The sequence below is a fragment of the Schistocerca nitens genome, chromosome 3 (genome assembly GCF_023898315.1).
Source record: "Schistocerca nitens isolate TAMUIC-IGC-003100 chromosome 3, iqSchNite1.1, whole genome shotgun sequence".
Classification (NCBI taxonomy): domain Eukaryota; kingdom Metazoa; phylum Arthropoda; class Insecta; order Orthoptera; family Acrididae; genus Schistocerca; species Schistocerca nitens.
In genome coordinates this window covers 594,272,392-594,288,660 of record NC_064616.1, presented here as the reverse complement: position 1 = coordinate 594,288,660, position 16,269 = coordinate 594,272,392, and the positions used below count along the sequence as shown (strand labels likewise).

Here is a 16,269-nt window from a genome sequence, read left to right as displayed (position 1 = left end):
TATTTTTTCACTGTTCACTTTACACCTACATCAGTTCTCACACAGTCACTACTGCTAAACTCCCTCGCCAGGGGAAAGAGAACATTTCTCAGTCTAGTACAGAGATGATGTTGACATCAATGACATTATCTTTGTTATGCTGGCACTTAAGAATATAAGACTAGTATAAAATTAATCTGTGGAATAACTTTGTTTACACGCACTTCTAAATCAATAAACTGGAATACCATGTCATCTTACAATTCTATATCTTTGACAGCTGACTGCCAACAGAAATACATCCAGAGTTTGTGAAGCTGTATCTGAAATCTGCTAAATTCCTTCTGACACAAACTTGAAGTTCAAATTTCTTTAGCAGACAATCCACATGAAGAATGTCAAGACTGCAAGCACAGATTAAAACACTGAAAATGTGCAATACAGTACTGGACAATGTGTGATGGAAGGTGTATAAAATAGTTGGCAATGTACGCATATCAGAAAACAGAGTATACTACATTTACATGAAGAACTGCTATCACAAACCTTTGTCACAATGGGTACCATATGTGCTGAATCATGCCCAAAAGCAAATGCATAATAGCCAAGTTTGAGCTGTTTTGAAAAAGATTCAACTGGTTTTGTGCACTGATTTGTCACTGTGCATGAAATTTCATGTCATAAGTAAGACAGATTTTGATTACCTGATTATGAGTGCTGTGATAATTTTCCCTGATAACTTCCATTTTAACTTTCATTTGACACAGTTTTTGCATCAAGAATGTCATATATGACTCACTCTGATTATTGTGTTTGTGGAGATGCTAAGCCATTATTTTGCTCAACATGTATTAATTAATCGTGCATAGGTGGATACACAGACTTCAGCTCTCTTAGTTGATGGAAGCTGAAGACAGTTTTCAGAACTGTAACTAAGCTCTTGATACCAATTTTATTTTGTGGTGGAGGGGGATGTGATACAAATAAGGATCATATCATATAATGTCTATCTACTTAATTTGATGTGATTCATAGTTTTCCTAGATTCTTCTGTGTGAATGTCACACAGCAGCTTTGAATCTTTGTACTCATGGCACTTGCCTGCATTTTCATTAACACAGCCATCATCATGACTTGGGTAACTTTCTTAACAGCTGATGCAGTAAAAAAGGAAAAAAATTAATCTTGAGTTTGCATTTATTCGGTTAATATAGTGCACTATGTACACACAAGATGTGATCTTAGCAGTTTTTGCAGACCTGCAGTCAGAAAACTTCATTTGAGCTTCATAAGTAATTCCAAAACTTCCACAAGATGTCTGTTCCATACACAGTGTTATAAACCTTCAGAATAATGCTGTACTTTTATCACAGATAACTTTGGTGTGTAACTCAATCACAATGAGACACACAGCTTTCTTATTCTCCTCCTCCTCCTCCAACTGCTGGTTCTTTTTCTTTCTCCTTGATTTCCAAAACTTGGTGACCTGAGATGAATTTGTTGTTCCATTGACCAGTTTTGCAGAGGTATGTCTCATTCACTCAATTCAAGTACTTAAGTTAAGCCTCTACTCTAATTCATGGGAGAAATGTGCAAATACTTTTATGTCAATATAATGTAACCCCCCCCCCCCCCCCCAACTTGGTTACACAATGTCTAGTACGCATCAATTTGACACTTTCACCAACAAAATATGGAAATGTGCAGACAAAAATTTCTCGGGAAAAATAAAAAACACCTTGTAGAAAATCTATAAGGGGCAGTCAAATGAAGATGAGACAGACGGAAAAAAGTAAGTAAACTGTGTATTATTTTAAAAGTAATCACCATAACTGTTGATACATTTATCCCACTATAACACAAGCTTGCAATGCTTATGTGGAAAAATGTCTGCAGTTGCCTATTAAACCATGAGTGTATCCAGGTTTGCACCTGTTCATCTGAAGCAAATCGACAGCCATGAATGCCCAAAAAATATGGAAATTTCACTAGGAGAGATTGAGACTGTAGGGAGGATATGTAAGGACTTCCAAGTGAAACTTCTGCACAGCATAGTCTAAACAACCTCGGCAACATGTGGGCCCTTACACATCCTCCATACAGTCCCGATTTCTCCCCATGAGATTTCCATAGTTTTGGAGTGCTAAAGAAAGGAATTTGTTGCCGTCGGTTTGCTTCAGCCGGGGAACAATCAAGATTCTGTAGGCAACCACAAAAATTCTTCTATGAAGGCACTGACAGAATTGTATTATAGTGTGATAAATGTATCAACAATTATGGCAATTACTTTTGAAATAATAAACAGTTTACTTACATTTTCCCATCTTTATAATTTTCCATTTGACTGCTCCTTATATGAGATACACTCAATTAAACTGCCTATCAATATGCACACTGAAATGAGCAGAAAACTGAATCAATAACTTTAGTAGGACTTTCATCTCTTGGCGTGTGTAACATCACTAAAGTTATGAGACTTTCTATGTATTCTTAAAACAAGTTGGAGTATCACTCATGATTGCTTAATGTATCCCACAGAAAATGTTACCTGTGTCATAACTTAAGTAAACCGTTAACCATTACTATAGTAGATGGAAAAGTTCATTCCACTCAGCTAAACACCCGACTAGAGCCTGGATTTTAAGTAATATCAAATTAAAAAACATGTACACAAATAAGCAACCGAAACTGGTGAAATTTGTAAATAAATATGTAATGAGACAATTATATGTACAATCCCAATTTTTGTCTGGAAAATAAAAGTTCACACGTAGGTTAGTCAAATATCTATGTGAATTCTTAATCGGTAGTTCTGCTACAAAGTATTGAAGTACAAGTGCCTCCTATTCAAGGATTTAAGTCACAATTGAACAGGATGCACAACTAATTATAATATACTTTTCCAAATGTTCTGTCTGACAGTATGTTTTATGATGAGAGAAAGATCACTCAACTTTGCAAGATGTCTATGATGTGTATTTATATGGAGAGATTGTACTAGGAATAATATTCTCAGAGGGTTCTACAATTTTATCATTAAATAACTGAGATAAAACCCACAAGATTTGAGTACCCAGGGTTCTTATTCAGCGCACATTGCAGTTTACTGGAAACTGCAACATCCACTTCACCTGATACAACACTAACCTTCTGAACTGCAGCTTCCATTATTCCCACAGCCTCTTGGAGAGGCAAATTGAAGTGTCTGGTTTCTTGATACTGTTGGGAAGCCAGTTAAAGTGGCTTGCGATCTACGAAATTGAACTGAGGACATTAGAATTGTTGAATGCTGACAAGGATTCACTCAGACATACTGCAGGATCACAAGAAACGTTCTGCATCATTGACTTCATATGGGCAATGGGGTTACTACAGAAAAACACAGCTGAATCCATGTTGTCCACCCTGTTATCACTGGCTCTGGGGGCTGAGGTACATCATGGAGCTGCTGATTGTAGCATGGTACATGAGGAGGACATTTCAAGAAAACCTCCCTTGTTGCTCGTATCAGGGTATTTACTTCTGGAAATTTGTGCGTCTCTGTCCCTGCCACTCATTGCAATGCATGAGCTGCACATGTAATACGCACCAAGCTGGGATAAAATACATTAAGCAATTTCCCCACTTTCAACACGCATGGAGCTGTATCTGTACATCAACAGGACCATCTCTTCTTTTCACGCCATCTGGCTAAAGTACCTAAGTTCATAATTAATGAAGCTAGCAATTGTTGAACTATTTGTTGCCTTCAAAGGTTTACAGTATATTAAACAGGGTTTAGATGCAGCCTCAGAGTCCAACTTGCCCACAGATTAGCAGTGAAGCAACCTACAACATATGTCATCTCACCAGCAGAAATCCATATATGTAATTTGCCAATGTCAGCCCAGATTTTTTCTAATATGTCAACACAGCAAGAATCCAGGTAATTCTTCTTGAGAGTGAACTGATCAAGAATATTGCAGTTGCAGTAATCCTGTAAGAAATGTTAAATTAAGATACCTGAAGTTTGTTCCAGGATATGTTCCCTGCAACCAATGTAAAACACAGATGAAACTTCCTGGCAGATTAAAACTGTGTGCCGAAGCAAGATTCGAACTTGAGACCCGTACCTTCTGCAGGCATGTGTACTCTACCAACTGTGCTACCCAAGCACAACTCATGACCCATCCTTACTTCTGCCAGTACCTCGTCTCCTACCTCCCAAACTTCACTGAAGCTCTCCTGGGAACCTTGCAGAACTAGCACTTGCAATATCCTTTCTTCCAGGAGTGCTACTAGTTCTACAAGGTTTGCAGGAGAGCTTCTGTGAAGTTTGGAAGGTATGCAAAAGACAAAGGTGCCGAGTTCAAGTCTCGGTCTGGCACACAGTTTCAATCTGACAGGAAGTATCATATCAGCACACACACACTGCTGCAGAGTGAAAATTTCATTTTCAAAACACGGTTCTTTGTAAAATTCGTTATTAGACGATATACGCTGTCGCTGCAACTAAGTAAGAAGAACCCGTTTCTTTGAAGGAATTCATTGTTTATTCCTAATATGCAGACTGCTTTGTAATTGTTGTTCAGTTTGAGATTTCATTGTACATCCTTTACATTTATCATAAATTTGACAAAGGACTATTTTACCATCAGTGGTTAAAGCTGTGTCAATAGAAACCCATGTTTTTAGTTTTGGTGACAACGAAGACACAACCGGTGTCATGGTTAACTTAAATGTAACTGATTGTTACACTCTGTGAAACATTTGAGAACAATAAAGAAAAGTGTTAAAAACAAGTCACTGTTGTTTGCATCAAATTTGTGCAATTTAGCTTTGGGTGTAATGAGATTGACAACAGTACGAGAAACACAACAATAAAACTTAGTTTATTTCCCTTTATTGTTCTGTAATGAAAATGCATAATAGTTCTTCTAGAATATTAAAACACGTAAAACTATGTAATATAATGTAAAAGATATATTATAGCTCAAAATATGTAATTTCAAACTCTGTAAGAAGATTCCTTTTGGTGTAATTTGTTGACACTTAGTTTTTCTGATAACTACATATAATGAAACAGAATATGTAATTACATAAAATCCAGGCTTCACATATAGCATATATGAGTAATATGTGGATGCACTGCTGGTATGTGAGATCCAAGAATGTGTGTTTGATGCTAGTTTTAACTTCAAAACAAGTACAGGTTGATTGGTTAGTTACCTACATTTCCATAGATGACAATTGTGACCTCTCACTATGATGTAGAACAAGTCAGTTTTCCCGTTACAGTACACTTTAGCACTAAAAAAGCATAGGAACAACTTGACCATTTACACGATCTCTCTCTCTCTCTCTCTCTCTCTCTCACACACACACACACACACACACACACACACACACACACACACACACACACACACAGATTTATATGGCTTAATAACTCACTCATGTCTGTGCCACTCTACGGCTGAGTAACGGATCTACTATAAATAATTTCTTCTTCTAGTATCATATTTATGAGTGTTACAAAATTCTATAAGGGAATAAATGTAATGTGAGCCTGTTGTTAGTATGGCCACTTGTTTAAAGGGCAGACTGAAGTGATTTTGGAGTGTACACAACATTCCACCCTTCTTACATGATTCTGTGCAACTACTACTTCCTATGCAGAGTTACCACAAAATATGATTTCATAAGACATTTGTGAATGAAAATAAGAAAAATAAGTGAACTTTTTGACAGTTTCATCTCCAAAATCTGTTATCACTAACGGAAAACTGGCAGAGCTTACTCATATGATATGTGACGTGTGATTTCCAATTCAGGTTCTTCTCAATATAACACCCAAACATTTCGAACTTCTGTTTCATTTCTTGATTTACCCTTGTGCGTTATTTCTAGTCCTGTGGTTAGGGCTTGTGCAATGCTGAACTGCATGTGCTGTGTTTTATCTAAATTCAGTGACAGTCCACCTACAGAAAATCAGTTAGTAAATTCAGGAAAATATTATTTATAACTTCAGATGTTGAAATTACTCCATTAGGTTTGATTATAACATTTGTCTTGCCAGTAAAAATAACTATTTCTGCTTCTTAGATATATAATAGAACAAAAGTGGACCCAATATCAATCCCCGTGGTGCACCTGTTTTGCTTATTTCCCATTCTGAAGATGCAGTTTCATTGTGTACACTCGCCGAGTTTCTTACTGCATGACTCTGCAACCCTCTTAGTTAGCCGATTAGGGCAAAAACCAGTTATCAGCAAAATCTCTGATGCCATAATATTTAAGCTTCTCTATGAGAATACCGTGAACTGCACAATCTAATGTTTTTGATAACTAGCAGAAAGTAACGATTGATGATTTGCGTATATTTGAAGTACTGGATTTTAGTACTGAGCTCGATATATTGTCAACTCCACACTGAGATTTTGGTTTTGATGGAATTAATTTCATTCTTAATTTCTTTGGTGGAGCATAGAGTATCTGTGACTTGCCTGCCTGTATGTATGTATGTAGCATTGATTCTTGCATTTATTCTATTTCTTTAATTCATGAACTATCAGTGCCCATCATCAGAGCTGCTTCAAGGAAGCGATTATTACATGCATGGCTACTACCCTACTTATATATGAAAAGATCAACAGATACACAGTGTACAGAATATGTATTTAACATACTTATAAGAAAATATGTTGACAGGAAACTGCAAAGGCAATACTTCTTAGAGATGATAATGTAATAAAAACGTCAGTCAACAAATCAAAATCTGTATAGGACACTGTAAAAAGTGAAACACTGAAGATAAATGAAGTGCAGGAAATTACACATACAAAACATGATGATATCAATATTGGCAAAAAGTACCTGCCAAATTATATAGATAATTATTTTATAAATGCTTCCCAAACACTTAGATTTCACAAATCAGGATCAACTTAGGTTACTTCTGACTAGTGAGCATGAATTATTACAGGTGATCAAAAGCCCTAAATGCAAAATGTGATCTGGTGTAGGTGAGTATTAGTGTCACTTATAATCCACATCATTTCACAGACTACAAAGTCCTTGGCTTGCATTGTTAATTTATCATCTACTGAGCGAGTGTTCCCCCAAAGACCAAAAATATTGAATGTGATACCTTTATTCAAGAGTAGTAATAGGTATAAAGTTGAAAATTACTGACCCATTTCCCTCCTCTCGGCATTCTCTAAAGTAATTGAGAGAGTAATGAAACAACAAATTGCCACAGTACTTAGATGGCCAGAGCCTATTGAATAATAATCAGCATGACTTTCAAACTGGTAGAAGTACAGAAACAGTCATACAGCATTTCACCAACAAAATAGTAAGAAATTTGGTTAACAACAATAGTGATGAAAGAGAAATACCATCAGCCGCATGAGGGCACTGAAAGAATTCAATAGTTACAAGAAAAAAAAATTGTGCCATGCTAGGACTCTAACCCAGATTTCCCCCTAACGCAAGTAGTCACCTTAATCGCTTCAGCTACCTGAGCACAATTCCTGTCCAACCCACATTCCATACCTGTTGCACACTACATCTGTAGCATCCGCGCTGTCCAGTTTCCTCACTGCTCACAGCAACTCCGACGATTTCTGCAAGAGGTCGACCTAGGGTGCACCCGCACTGAAGATATCATAAAATGCTGTCAAGGCTTAGATACTACTATTAACTGTGTAGTGTGTCTTCTTTTGGACATTTTCAGTCTGATCTCTTGTGGGTCCCTGATGGGGCCACCTGTGAAAGCACCCATGGCATATAACAACTCTGCTGCAAACACTACACAGATTTTGATGTTGATATGACTACCAACCAGCTGTCTGCCAGCATGAACTGCCACCATAAAACTATTTCCATGAACAAAGTTGACCACCTGATGGCACAATATGCTCAAATTCAATGACTGTTTCACAACCTGAGCCATCTACATCCTTCCCACCACCACCAGCTCCTCTGAACTATATAAACGGGAGTTATAATACGCCCTCCACTCCACTAATCATCCTGGCCTCAATCTCTGGTAACCGAGTGTCCCCGCATCACCCATCCAACAGTTTCATCTTCTTTTCTCCTGTCGCCCTTTCCCAATTCCTGTCCCCAGGTCGTCTTCAGCATGCACTGCTCCCCACTGGGCCCTATAATAGTGCATTACATGCTGAGCCCATATACTTGCCACCCCGCCTTCTCAATTTCCAAGTCAGTAAACCGATCTTTTATGTGTGACACTTCATTTATGTGGACCTCTTCTAAGGAAGTTACTCTCAATAATATATTAAATAAATAAATAAAAAAAAAACAAGCTTACCCCCCACACTTGCAATAACAGAGATTTTACCATTTTTGAAGGTGGCCCTCTTATTTTCAGCAGACCTTTCATCCTCCTGTTAAGGTGAAGGCTGTGCCTTATGTATCTCCATCTCCCACTAACAGTACCTGCCACAGCACCAATGTGAAACCAATACACAGTCAGTAACAACCCAATCAGTTCATCCTGGATTGAGTGTGCCACTGAGGTTGCTGCACCTAGCTTTTCCAGGTTCCTACTGATACTGTATTCTTTTTTCTTGGCCTGGTTGTTGCCTGTTCCCCAAGTATCATTAGCTGGTCCTCTTCACTCAAATCCCCACTCAGTGCCTCAATATCCCATTCTACCTAGCCAATGCAGACTGGCAATGGCAAGGAAAGCGTTTCTGAAGAAGAGAAATTTTTTAACATCGAGTATAGATTTAAGTGTCAGGAAGTCATTTCTGAAAATATTTGTATGGAGTGTAGCCATGTATGGAAGTGAAACATGGACGATAAATAATTTGGACAAGAAGAGAACAGAAGCTTTTGAAATGTGGTGCTACAGAAGAATGCTGAAGATTAGATGGGTAGATCACATAACTAATGAGGAAGTATTGAATAGGATTGGGGAGAACTTGACTAGAAGAAGGGACCGGTTGGTAGGACATGTGTCGAGGCATCAAGGGATCACAATTTAGTATTGGAGGGCAGTGTGGATGGTAAAAATCGTAGAGGGAGACCAACAGATGAATACACTAAGCAGATACAGAAGGATGCAGGTTGCAGTAGGTACTGGGAGATGAAGAAGCTTACACAGGATGGAGTAGCATGGAGAGCTGCATCAAACCAGTCTCAGGACTGAAGACCACAACAACAACCTAGCCAAGGCTTGCCCTAGGATTTACAGATCTTATGACCTGGTACTCTAAGCTTAGTTTTTCTTGCAGATGTTACCCCTACCATGAGTTCTACTAGCAGAAAGATCTTTCTTTTCCAACTCCATTTGTCTATTAAATTCTTATTAATGGTCTGTTGAGCCCTAATTTCTTTTACAGTTGGAGAAGACTCCTCCCAGCCAACAGGTAACAGGTTATACCTATGATTTAGCTCAATAACAACTCAACTACCCACACTATTCCCTTGTTGTCCTTTTCTGGTTACCTTCTACTACATCTCACTTTCTTTTCCCCTTTCAACTGGCTCAATTAAGTTTTTGCTGCATCAATCTCTGACTGATGATCAGAAATCTTATCCTCTTGTTCTGCAATTCTCCTAACTTTTACATACAATCTACATATCTATGGGAGATCCTCACTGGGAGCCCCTTCTTCTGTGCCACTACTTTTACCTTGGTGAAATCGCAATTCGCATCCCGATTCTAACTCTGAATTGCCTTATATAAACTTTATCATACTCAAACCTGCAATAATACCTGTATATAAGCAACAAAAACTCAAACTCTGATACACAGCCTTTCACATGAAATAGAAACTTAAACAAATGAATCAATAAATAGTTTGTCATGTGTGTATTGTAAAAAAAATTAAAACCTGACTTAATTTTCACTCTTCAATGATCTGTGCACTGATATGAAGTATCCTGAGGGATTAAAACTGTGTGCCAAACCATGACTCAAATCTGGAACCTTCGCCTTTTCAGGCAAGTATCCTACAAATTGAGCTAAGCACACCTGGACAGTAGTGGATCTGCCTGCGAAAGACATAGACTCAGGGTTCAAGTACCAGTCCAGTAAAAAGTTTTAATCAGCCAGGGAGTTTCAAATTTAAATCTGAGAGAGTAGTTTCCCTTCTTACAAACTTTTTACTTTTAAAGACTAATGCTACAGGACAAACTTCTGTAATTTACAGCTGGTAGAATGTGTCACCAATGTGATTTTAGTAGACTGTGGCAACAATGTGATTTAACAAAATCTGTGGCATTGTAAACCATTTTGTGGAGGTAACAAATGTCATGAGAGACTTGAAGTGAACTGATAGTCTACAATACACTTTTCATCAAAAGATATTATTCAAAGAAATGTCAACACAAGGTCATACATAAGCAACAATCCACTGAATTTTGGGTCTGCAGCTGTGCAAATTCCAACTCTTCCACCAACATTTCAGCACTTTATCTTCCAGGTTTCCTCAGAGAGTCTCTTGGCTCACTGTAATGATGACTAGAAGATACACAGCCACAATATCATTGGAAGCATTAAAATTTACATGGCTGCAAGGGTAAAATTTAAGCCATGAAAGGCTGAAACTGCACATCCATAAAAACATCCTTATCTGACTATTGAAATAGGTCATATAAATTTCTGTTGTGCCTTGCAAACATCAAAATATAAACTCAAACAATCCACAAAGTTGCATCGAAGCACATGAACCCATTGTACGAGTTCCATTACCAACGCAGCACCGTAGTTCCCCAAAGGCAGTGAATGGAGGAATATCACAGGTCAGGAATACCAAAAATGGTGCATGTTTCATTCCCTGATATGTATCTATTTGTGTCGAGACTGACAAACGGTGCTTTTAGATTTGGAGAGAGCTTGGAAATGCTAAACAATCCTACACTTCTGTGCAAAAAGGTCCAATAAAATGTCAGTAGAATTATGGTGTGGGCAGGAAACACCATTTGTGGACACTGGGCCTTCATGGTTATAAGGTATGGTTCTTAGGTGGTTCAAAGTTCAAAAGACAGTAGCCTCTGATCATTTGATTTGTGACATGCTGGCACCACTAACAATTCTGGGTCAACAGAAGCGTCCGATCCCACGCGTCGGCTTTGCATGTGACGTAAGGTTGTTGTCATGTGTGACGTCATGACGGTGCGGAGTTTGGTTTGTGAGTGTGGCGTGTTTGTAGATGTCGTCGTGTTGTGGTTTGTTGTGCTGTCTGGTGGTATGTTCAGGGTTTTCGTTTGAGTGGCGTAATGGGCTCAGTTTGCTTTTGCTCGTTGTCCAAAATTGTTAGAGTGTAGGCTGTGTTTGTAGTGGAATTCGTTTCAGTGAGTTAACGATTTTGTGCGAAGGTTAATTTAGTGTTGTTCGCTGCAGATCGTGTGGTAATTTTAGTAAAATTAATCGGTTGTTGTTTTTGTTCAGGAATGGATATGACGGATAAAATTAACAGTGCACAGGTCAAGGGAAGTGTTCGATCCAAATGTGTGGCTGTGTATGTTGCTATTGGTATCGGGAGATGTTTTTGAGCTATATAGGAAAAGGGAAGTGTTTGATCCTAATTTATGGGATCGGGTGCTGCTGTTGAGCTATATAGGTCAAGGGAAGTGTCCGATTCCAGATGATATTGTGTTTAGTGGTATTTGGGGAGTTTTGTGATGTCGGTTTTTTTTTCGTGGTTTTGTATGGGGGTGGGTGTCTAAATTTGTTTATTTTTAGTTTGCCCCCCACCCAAAAACAACTCATTTTCCGCGCTTGTCCAGTTAGTGTCATTAGACTTTTTGTGGAAAGTGTGTGTGTTTGTTTTTCGATGTATTTTCGTCCTCATAATGTTTACGTACCGACTTTATATGCGCCATATTGGAATCGTGGTGTACGGTCGTTTCCGCCATATTTGTGACGTCATGGGTCAAAGCAGACAGGCGGTATCGGACGCTTCCATATTTCCACAGTTCTTTTGTTTAGTAAGAATGAAGGTTTACATCCTCACAGAACTCTGTTGGTAGGCAGGAAGTTCCAACATTATGGAATCACTTGAATGCTACTTTTAATATGTTATTTGGATTCTAATCACACTGAATATATCTGCAGGTTATCTAAGAGACATGCAGTAGGTAGCCCAGGACCTCACTTGTCTGTTCCAGAGCTGTAAATTTTCATCCTTGGGTAGTGATACATGTTGCTTGAAGGTAATCATCACTAACTACAGTGAAAGCATGCCAGGTATATGTCTTGAAATTGTCTTTGGTTTGTAACAGCTTAGGTACTGAAAACATTATCCATGTCATTGTTCACTTACAAAATATTGAATTCAGATTTAAATAAAAATATCAGTTACATCAAATTTACTGAAATGAGGTGAACAGAATCAATGGAGATGAAATCAATGAAGGCATCAAGATATGAACTGGTATCAGTAAAACCATTCAGATATGTTGAAGCTGTGATGTAATGAATATGTTGTAGGGCCTAACAAAAATTTGTACCAGACCTGAAAGCAAACACAGATTTCCTGTTTATTGCAAGCAGTCTGGTCCGTGTACATTTCTGAGCCTGACTGGAACTTTCACTGTCACTGAAGTTTATTTCCATTACTTCCAAATACAAGAGCAAGAGATTCTCCTGTTGGGTGTGTGATTATGGCAGCACTGGGAGAGACAGTTTGCTCAGGATTGTGGCTTATACTACAAGGGATATACATAAACTGAATTAAATTCACAGAAATCAATTGAATAGAGTCAATGACATATTTCTTTTTGTCACAAAATATTCATAAATACAAACAGCTCATGTAAATAGTAATGGCAGTAATATATGTCCTGAGAAAATATGTTATTTTTATGAATCAAAACAAACATTCCACATCAAACTGAAGTATGAAAATATTGATCATTGACCGTATTAACTACCAAGCAAGCAAACATATAGTTGATGTCGTAGGCATATCAGAAGAAAGAGTACAGTACATTTTAAATGAAAAATTTGCTATGAGAATGCTTTAAGTGAGATGTGTCGCACATTTAATGAATGCAAACGAAAAGTGGATACAAAAATGAAAATTTTGTCAAGTTTTGACTCATCTTCATCTTCAAGAGAATCCAATTGATTCTGTGCATTAAATGTGCTTTTGGATGAAATATACAATACATTAAGCACATTTTGGTGCTCTACTCTGATATGTATTGAACTAACTACTATTCTGTGGATTAAAAAAAAAATATATACTGTACATAAAGCATAATTGCTTCAGTTTCAAATTACAGCATATCACCACTGTTCATTAACTGCAAATTTACACTTATAAACTGTACATTAATCAAACCAATGTTTCAAAGAACTAATGGTATATAGTATTAACTTTCTTTCCCCAAAAGTGAGGAAGGGAAGTCTCAATTTAAGTTGTGGAATGCAAGACTAGTTGCGAACAATGCATGGAGCGGTATCTAATATTATTTCCTCAGCGTTTCGAGAATCAGGATTCAATTTCTGATGACTAGTTATTGATTTAATGGAACAGAATGGGCCAGAGCAAAAACCATACAATCTTCGCAAGCTAACTGAGGAGCAAATTTATCAAAGACACAGCAAATTATGATTTAGAAGTTGGCTACAACAGCAATAACTTCAAATCCCCTTCTAACTGGATCTTCAGAACTGGAAATAAGGACTACAAGAGACTGATATTGGGTGTATTCTTGTCCTCGTTATATACAAATGACCGTCCATCATATATCCAAGGAGCAGAAATAGTTATCTTTACAGTCAATGCAAGTGTTACAATCAAATCTAGTGGAGTAATTTCAACATTTCAAAACATAAACAACATTTTCTGGAAACATGTCAGTAGCTACCTGCAGATAACCAGGCGCTGAACTTGGATAAAAAACAAGAAATACAGTTCATTGCAGCCCAAGCCCTGATCACATTGTAACAAATAATGCACGAGGGTAAATCAGTAAGTGAAACAGAACAGTGATAATGTTTGTGTGTTGATTTTCATAAGAACCTTAATTGGAAGCCACACCTTACATATCATTTTAAACATTTCAGCTTTGCATTTATGGATTCTAAGGGAGTTTGGAGATCAAAATAAGTTAACTTAGTTTTCTTATTTTCATTCACTAGTGTCTATGGCAATTCTGATGTGTTAAATACTGAAGAAAAAAGCTTTTGTTCCACAGAAGTGTGTATAAGAAGTTTTATATACCCCAGAAAATCTTGTAGCCAGCTCTTTTAAACATTTGGGCACACTGATAACAGGCTGACAGGACATTTACTCCCTTATGGATTTTGTAAACCTTCAACAACAATTTGAAAACTGCAATGAACTTAGTTAAATGTAAATTACTTTGTGCATATAAAAAAACAAGTGTACTTGTATTACTGTTGTCAGAGAGAGAGAGAGAGAGAGAGAGAGAGAGAGAGAGAGAGAGAGAGGGGGGGGGGGGGGCGTGCAGGTAAATCGTTGAGAGAGCAAATGAGGAGTGTAAAGGTATATTGTTGAGAGAGCAAATGAGGAGTGTAAAACTAACTTTGTATGCTCAATTGTTCCAAGTATGTACAAATATGAGAGAATAGTACATTTGGGAATACCAAATAAAGAAGTGCATTTGTTATGATACTGGCCTCACGTTCTGGAGGAAGGAGACTCATGCTCTGTCCAACCATCATAATTTAGATTTTCTGTACTTTTGTAACTCACTCCAGCCAAATGCCAGAACAGCACCTTCATCAAAGGCACAGCAAATGACCTATTCTCTACTCACTAAACATACGTGTATATTCAGACGTCTGCATACTGACTGATGTTTCTCAAACACTGCAGGCTACTACTGTAAATTATACTAACAACAAATAATAGCCTTTGCTAATCCACTGAATGTTAATTCCAGACTACAGATTGGATAGTATATGTAAATTAGGAGAAAAAGCATCTGCTTTGGGGTGGGGGGAAACAGCTCCCCCAATTACACATTTTAGATACTGGTTTCAAACACTTCAAAGTCTTTACGTAACTTGACACAGAATAACAACATTTGTCTGTATACTGTCGAGGACAAGATCTGTTTAACACAAGATAAGTGGAATTTATAGGACAAGAATTAAAATATCCAGGTAAATCAAACGAGTTGGTAACGAGGTATTCTTTTACGCCTGTTTTGCTTTTAATCATCCAGTAGTGGAGTCTGCAGTTTTTTCAAATATAATATTACTATTATTAATTTATTTAACTTATATAAAGCAAGATGATGTTTCGAAAGATTCAGTTTCCTCAGTGATCTGGCAATTTTTATTCTCTCTAGGGAAAAAAAGCACAGCGTATAGGGGGGGGGGGCAAGATGGGCTACTTTTCTGATTTTCTGTGCCAAAAGACATCACTAGCATAAAAAATTAAAATATCATACAAATGTCTTAATTTCTGAGCATGTTACGTGGAGGAAAACAGTTTACAAAGCGTTACAACAGAACGGCAATCAAGCGACGGTGGTAAACCGACCGGATATTGTTTGATACAATAATGATTTGAAAGCATTCCTGTTGTTGAACGCAAAACAAATATCTAATTAACGCACAAACTGGCGTCGCTTTTCTCCGACCGGATTATTAGAGTATAAATACAACTTGCAACGCACCTAAGCGTCATGCACACAACTGAGAAAATACAGAAAAAAACTGTCCTTACCTCTTTAATCTGCGGAAATTTTTTCCTCGTCTCTATTGACAAGTTCTTCAGATCATTTTGCAGACTATCCAAGAACCGTAAAGCTTCCTCGTTCCCAGTTGACAAACTTCCACAAGCCATGTTATGAACAGCTGACGCGTCACAAATCTTTGGAGCATGACATTTCACTAGACACTGTCTGTCGCACACTTAACACTAATAACACACAGACACAGGTTTTCATTTCGACAGCAAACGCACGTAGTACAACTTCATTTTCGATGACACAAGCCTCAAAAACGCGTCTACAGGTGAGCTGGCACAGATGACATTTGTTCATGTGTTATATTCAGTGATGTGGTTATGATTTGTCAAACGTCTTTGCAAGTCAAAGACATCCTATTCTACTTTCCATTGCTGCACCGCGAGGACATGGTAAAGGCACTTTTTTTTTTTTTTTAATTTATTGTCATTTTAAAACCTATACAATAGGCAGGCTGGCAGCAGCACACTACGCTGCTCTTCAGCCAAAGAAGACATATGCATAAAAAACAGGAGAAAAACAGAAAAGTCACAAAATGGTGGGCGATAAAACAGGAGACACAGAGAGACAAACACGGAGCCGTTCACACTCGACGATAAACCA

The 16,269-nt window shown here is 37.7% G+C and overlaps 1 protein-coding gene across 1 annotated transcript in view; it reads right to left on the bottom strand.

The window, feature by feature from the left end:
- LOC126248511 (protein MON2 homolog) overlaps positions 1 to 15,943 on the bottom strand; it is a 203,121-nt gene extending 187,178 nt beyond the window's left edge. The window contains exon 1 of the mRNA XM_049949560.1: positions 15,645 to 15,943. Within this exon, the coding sequence (XP_049805517.1) occupies positions 15,645 to 15,764 (120 nt within the window). The 5' untranslated portion in view covers positions 15,765 to 15,943. The remainder of the gene's footprint in view (positions 1 to 15,644) is intronic.
- Positions 15,944 to 16,269: the final 326 nt, after the last annotated feature.